The sequence below is a fragment of the Anolis sagrei genome, chromosome 4 (assembly GCF_037176765.1).
Source record: "Anolis sagrei isolate rAnoSag1 chromosome 4, rAnoSag1.mat, whole genome shotgun sequence".
Lineage (NCBI taxonomy): Eukaryota > Metazoa > Chordata > Lepidosauria > Squamata > Dactyloidae > Anolis > Anolis sagrei.
Genome location: NC_090024.1, coordinates 42,348,877 through 42,354,876, shown reverse-complemented (window position 1 = coordinate 42,354,876; position 6,000 = coordinate 42,348,877). Strand labels below are relative to the sequence as shown.

The window sequence follows — 6,000 nt, the reverse complement described above, 5'->3', positions numbered from 1 at the left end:
ACTCACATTGGTTCACTTCCTAGATTCATAAAGCTATTAATGAAATAGAAACTGACGTTCAAAAGTATAACCTGTGAAAGGCACAGGATGTACAATGTAAAAAGACATACATATGTTCTACTTATAAACTATGAATAACATTCTTTAAACTGCTTAGCTGCTGAACTTGCTGACCAAAAGGCTGGTGGTTTGAATCCAGGAAGCGGGGTGAGCTGTTAGCCCCAGCAGCTTCTGCCAACCTAGCAGTTGGAAAACATGCAAATGTGAGTAGATCAATAGGTACCACTTCTGTGTGAAGGTAAAGGCGCTCCATGCAGTCATGCTGGCCACATGACCTAGGAGGCATCTAGGGACAATGCAGGCTCTTCAACTTAGAAATGGAAATGAGCACCATCCCCCAGAGTCGGACACGACTAGACTTAGTGTCAAGGGAAACCTTTGCCTTTACTTAACATTCTCTGATTACAACATTCAGGAATATGTAAGAAACATTGGTATTGTTTAGATAAAGACAACAATTTGTACACAAATTAGTAACCAATTTCTTTTTATTAGAGCAAATACAGTTAGGAAAACTGTACATTATCTATTTTGGGTTCCAGAATTATAAATAAAGAAGCTCATTACATAAAGAATTCATTCACAGCAAGAAATTTTAAATAGACAAAGTGACATATCATTAAGTACATTGGCAGACTTATGAGCTGTCCAAAATGTAGTGTACAGTATACAACCAACTATAAATAGCCTTTTATGTAAAATACAGCAGTGTACATTTTAGAAAAATACCAACAAATCTTGATTAAAGCCTTGTTTTTAAAAAAGCTTATAAATCATACATATTTATATTATAAATGAAACATAACATGCTCAAATTTATAAACATTTTCAAAAACCATATTTTTAAAGTTTTTTTAAATACACATGTAATAATATCTAAACGTCAGTTACAAAATTAATTTAATCAGTAGCTTTACTGGGCTGTACTGAAAAAATGTGTTTGTATAGGACTTTGTGTTTTATATAGTTTAAAAATCTGATTCTCAGTTTCTTTAGTAAATTTGGAATAAAAATAGTTTGCTTTCTTAATATAATAAGTTGTTAAATTTTCATTTGCTGCCTTTCTGCTTTCTTCTCGATTCCACACTGGGCAAAATACAGGATTCTCAACCCACTTCTGCAAAAAATGCCACCATGTTACTGTCCTGCACTGAGCTGCTCCAGAGTATAAGAAACATTCCCTGCCCATTTCCATTTCATTGGCTTCCTCTTACAGTAGCTAATGTAGTCATGAGGAAACCTTTTCATTAAACCATGCAAAATAATAATTATATTAATGATGATGTAATTTACAAACAGAATTAAAATCCTTCTCTTTTCTAAGAGATAAAAACAAAAACAAACCCAAGCCCTTTACTTTTTATTTCTAATTAAAATGCTGACTTTCAAAATGACCACACCATCTATGACTTTCCTATAAGTGAACAAGCATGCTTTTGAGTAATATGTAATACAGTAAACTACAGTAGCAAGAAGAGAGAAAGAAAGAAAAAACATAGATCGCATCATCAAAACATAGGACTGTAAATCTATTTAAGACAAAGAGTCCAAATGAAAGTTTTGAGGCTTAAGTTTTAACTGGCTGAGGTAAGATTACAGACTCATTTTAACAACATTAAAGGCATCAAACTGATCATCAGTCATCGTTAAGAGACTGAAATGCTCTACCTGAATGTATTCAACATGATGCTTGACCTTTTAAAATCATTATTTATTGTACGTTTAGTTAACATCTTCTGTTGTGCAAGCAGACAAGGCTTTAAGTGCCAGGAATATATATATTTTTTGCAATACTAAGTTAAGCATTGAGTGGCATAACATTTACCAAATATCCCACTTTGCTCACCTGGTACACTGATCGAGACCAATACATCTTGCAGATACCAAAATAAATTTTCTTACCCTTTTCACTAGGAAGATATAAAAAATGGCTTAAAACATTTTGCATATTGTCTGTGAAACCCTTTAAAGGAAGATGACTTCTCATCGGCTTAGGTTAAAAAAAGGGTGTCGTCAAGATGTTGATACATCCAAGAAATTACCTATAGTGCATATGTGCTATAGGCTTTAATTTTGACTCACTGCAGGTTGAAAACTCAAAGTTTTCTAGACTGGTCTATAGCATTACATTATGGCTGTACATAAGTTTTAAATAAATAGCAAATGAACAGAATCATGCATAACCAATGAAACATAATCTCCCAGAAACTGGCAAGGAGATTTTAAAAGCAGCAGGTAATGGAATAAGACTGGTGAGTGATGCTGCTAACTATTTCTTCTAATGAGATAGGAGTGAATACTGGAATCGCTTCCACAGCAACTGAATCCTCTGACCACATTCCTCTGGCAGTCAGTTTCCCATCTCCCCCACCAAAAACATCAGACGGCAAAATAGTAAGGCAGCTGTTAGCTTCCATCAACAAAAGTGCAGCTCCGTACATTTCCAGTTTAGTCACACTCTTTGCTGGAACAGATGGAGTAACCAACACACTCTACTTGTTGGGCTGCTTCGGTAAGCTTGTGTGTGGGCGCATATTTTTTCCCCAAGATGGCTGCTCGCTTCAGCTTTCAGAGGACCCCAAAGCCTCTGGCTGAGTTTTCCAAGATTCATCTCTCTGGTGTCCCATCCTAATTCCATGCCTCCTTCCCTGTGTCTGAACATGACTCGTGCCATTTAAAAGGCTGATGACACAACTGCCGAGAATTGTGGGCTTACGCCACTAGTTGTCATGACTTCACTGAAGGATCAAAACAGTTATATCATTAAGTAACTATGTTGAATCACATTCAGGCATAGCTAAAATTAAAAGCGATGGAACATTCAAGTATGCAAATAATACGGCTTTGTTGTTTTAAACAAGAGAGATGAAAACTGAGGTTTTTAAATGCGAAACACAAATGTCATGCTTACCTTTCCTAATTCCAATCAAGTTAGAAAATGGACAAAAAGAATGGCTAAACCAATATTCAACAGCATTACCAGTACAATCATGATTGAATTAGGACCCTGGAAATGAAATAAAATGGGATTTGATTATATTCACAAAAATTAGGATAATGAACAAGTCTACTGCAAACTTTTAATGTTACCCTGCTTCCAAATTATGTCATAATCGCAAAACCAAAATTGGACCTTTTCCTCACCATAGGTTTTATTATGTGCATGAAATACTGATCACGCTGAAATCATCAGGCTTTGCTTCTGATTAAAATGTCAGATTCTTTTGTTTCTCTAAACATATAACTAAGCACAATTGTCTAAAATAGAATGAAGGAAATAAATAAGATTGTGCTGTGTTTTTTCTGGAAATTTCTGGAAATGAAGAAAACGAATCTTTTAAATTGTTTTAGTATGGTTTCAAAAGAGGTCGAAGGCTGCTTAGTGTCCACTTTATCTACTTTCTCTACAAACATTAAATTATCAGTACAAACATTAAATACCAATGCATTATTTTGACCTTTTAGTGGAGGAAAAAAAAGGATTCTCTGATAAACACTAGTACAAAAATTAGCAACGTATTGCATGATGCAACTCTGCAAAATGTTAGCCAGTCTTCTCCTTCTCCTCATCTGACCTTTATTTTTTTTTCATTTGATGAGACAGTACTAGCACAGCAACATGTGTACAAACTGTAGGGATATAGAAACAAATCTGAATATTCACCTTCTCCTGAAATACATTTGCTTAAACATCATTTTAACAAGGGCACTCTTTGTGACGAGACTCTGAAGAGAGCTATAGTTGCATGTTGGGGTTGAGTCATAAAGGGAATATAAAACTGAAAATAGCAGCCTTTCTTCTTGGTTTTAAAATCCAGGTGGGAGAATATAGATCTTGTTTTAAAAGAAACAGAAAGGGGTCAATATACTTGAACACGTGAAATCTCAGGAACTCTACTTCCAACCCGGTCTCTCAATATCTGAATGTGGAATAGTAGCCCAAGAGTAGAATTCTAACCAGGGGTGGAAATCACATGGCCCTCCAGACATTGCTGGATTGAAGGGTCAGGAGAACGCTAGCCATTGTAGTCAATAGTGAAGAAGCCAAAGTTAATTAACTAGAGGGGTACACAACACACATTGAGCCTAACAGCAAGTTGAAATATTAGGAAGCAAATCATGGCTTTGTTCTGGAATATGACTAAGTTTTCAGTACTGAAAGGTTTTCTATCTCCGCTGACCTTAAACATTGTAAAATCAGTAAATACACTTACCAAATCTTCAGTTTTGCAAATGGAAAGATACAATAAAGGAATGCGGACTCCTCTTAAGATGCAGATGAAAGACTAGAGTTCTTTCACAAAATTCTCAGCTACTGTATATACAGACCTGGCTTCCCCCTTCTCTTAAAGAGCTGGAATGTGGTAATGTGGTAAACATCATATTAAAAAACTGAGAAAAGGACTTAGGAAGATGACCTGTAATTTGAAATCCTAATCTTTGGGAGGAAGTCAACAGAATTTTCTGCTGATGAAACTGCTTCCATCCTCTTCTGCTTGCCCCTACTCTGGATGGCTTAGAAAATCTGGGCCAGGTTTTTGGGAGGCACACACAGAAAGTGCTTGGTGTGAAATATTCCTTTCCAATATTTGGAAAGTGGCTGGTACTAGCACAGGTGGTCTCTTCTGCGGGGCCATCTACACATGCCACAAATAGTGATGCTGACTCAAAGTGGAGTACTATTGATCAGTGTCATTGAAGCTAACTGCTGAGCCAGTTTGGGTGTTGATGGGTGTGTGTACTGCAAAGCCCTGAGCCAGACTGGTGGCTGGATGGTGCGTGCACAGTAAAGTAGTTCCTGACCCGGTTTAGACCACTAGATTGCCACCCTTAACTTCCCCCTGTCAATCTGGCCTTAGTGGTGACTACTGGCCATGAAACTGGAAGTGGTTGCAGTTCGGCACCTGCATTAATGATAGTCAGAACAAGGAAGCAATGTAGGGGGAGGACTAGATCCCTCTTTCCCTCTCTCTTTTCTCTGATTGCTTTATTGATGCTGCTATTGTCACTATAGACACTAAGTGACCAAAACAAGTGGTTGCCTTTAAGGCCAGAATGATAGGGGATGGTAAGTGTCATTCCCTGTCCCTGGACTGTTGGAGCCCAGGGAAAGCAGGATGGTGGTGTGAGCAGCTTCAGCTGCTTCTTAATAAGAAGTGGCCCAACCGTTTATGCTCTCCTAAAATATAGGCAAACCTGGAGCTTCAGGGAACCCACAGAACAGCCTGCGACTTTCTTAAACATGGGACAACACTACATATTGTCATTTTACAGCTTTAAGCAATTTGTAAAACAATATATAAGTCTAGCCCTCTTTCACAATGGCCATGGCATTACATTTATGGAGTAAGCAGAAATAAAAAAGTAATTTGCTGTTTTTGATAAGAACATCAGGTAGAAACATAAAGGGAGAATTTCAAGGAACAGAAAGCATGTGGTGAATTATGGATTAGAATACTTTAAAAAAGACACCCAGAGCCTTGAGAAGTTACTTTCCTGTATTACAACCCTAAACATTTTTCACTGGCCATTCTGGCTGGGAAATTTTAGGAGTTGTAAAGCAAAAAAGGGACCTCTCCCCAGCCCCTCCCTCCAGTTTTTGGGAATGCACAAAAAAATCTCTATGGGAGTTGTAGTAGCGTAGAGTGAGACCAAATACATTTCAGAGTACTATGCTCTACCATGGAATTTTAAATGCTACTCTAATTTTGGGTTTTCAAAACATTCATAGTGTGACTTCAAAAAGCTTTAGGGTGAAGCAACGAAAATAAGACCTCGGTACTTTGCAGTGGCTTAAAATAGAAAAAGGCAAAATTAGTCTCTGCTGTCCATGACTGACTTCAACAGGTGTTATAAAGAAGCTGTAACAGAAAAGCTTTATGCATGCCTGGAATTGTCCTTATATAACAGCAAGCTCAGGGCATACAAAAGAGAAAGACA

General features: G+C 37.2%; 1 protein-coding gene across 3 annotated transcripts in view; it reads right to left on the bottom strand.

Annotated features, from left to right (window-relative positions):
* Positions 1–530: 530 nt before the first annotated feature.
* Positions 531–6,000, bottom strand: part of JPH1 (junctophilin 1) — a 69,874-nt gene continuing 64,404 nt past the window's right edge. Inside the window, exons 5-6 of one of the 3 annotated variants that reach the window (XM_067467393.1) lie at positions 2,972–3,067; positions 531–1,177 (exon numbers count right to left, since the gene is read on the bottom strand). In XM_067467393.1, coding sequence (XP_067323494.1) covers positions 2,987–3,067 — 81 coding nt within the window. In that variant the 3' untranslated portion in view covers positions 531–1,177; positions 2,972–2,986. The other 2 variants (XM_060775495.2, XM_060775496.2) reach the window with 2 other exon arrangements.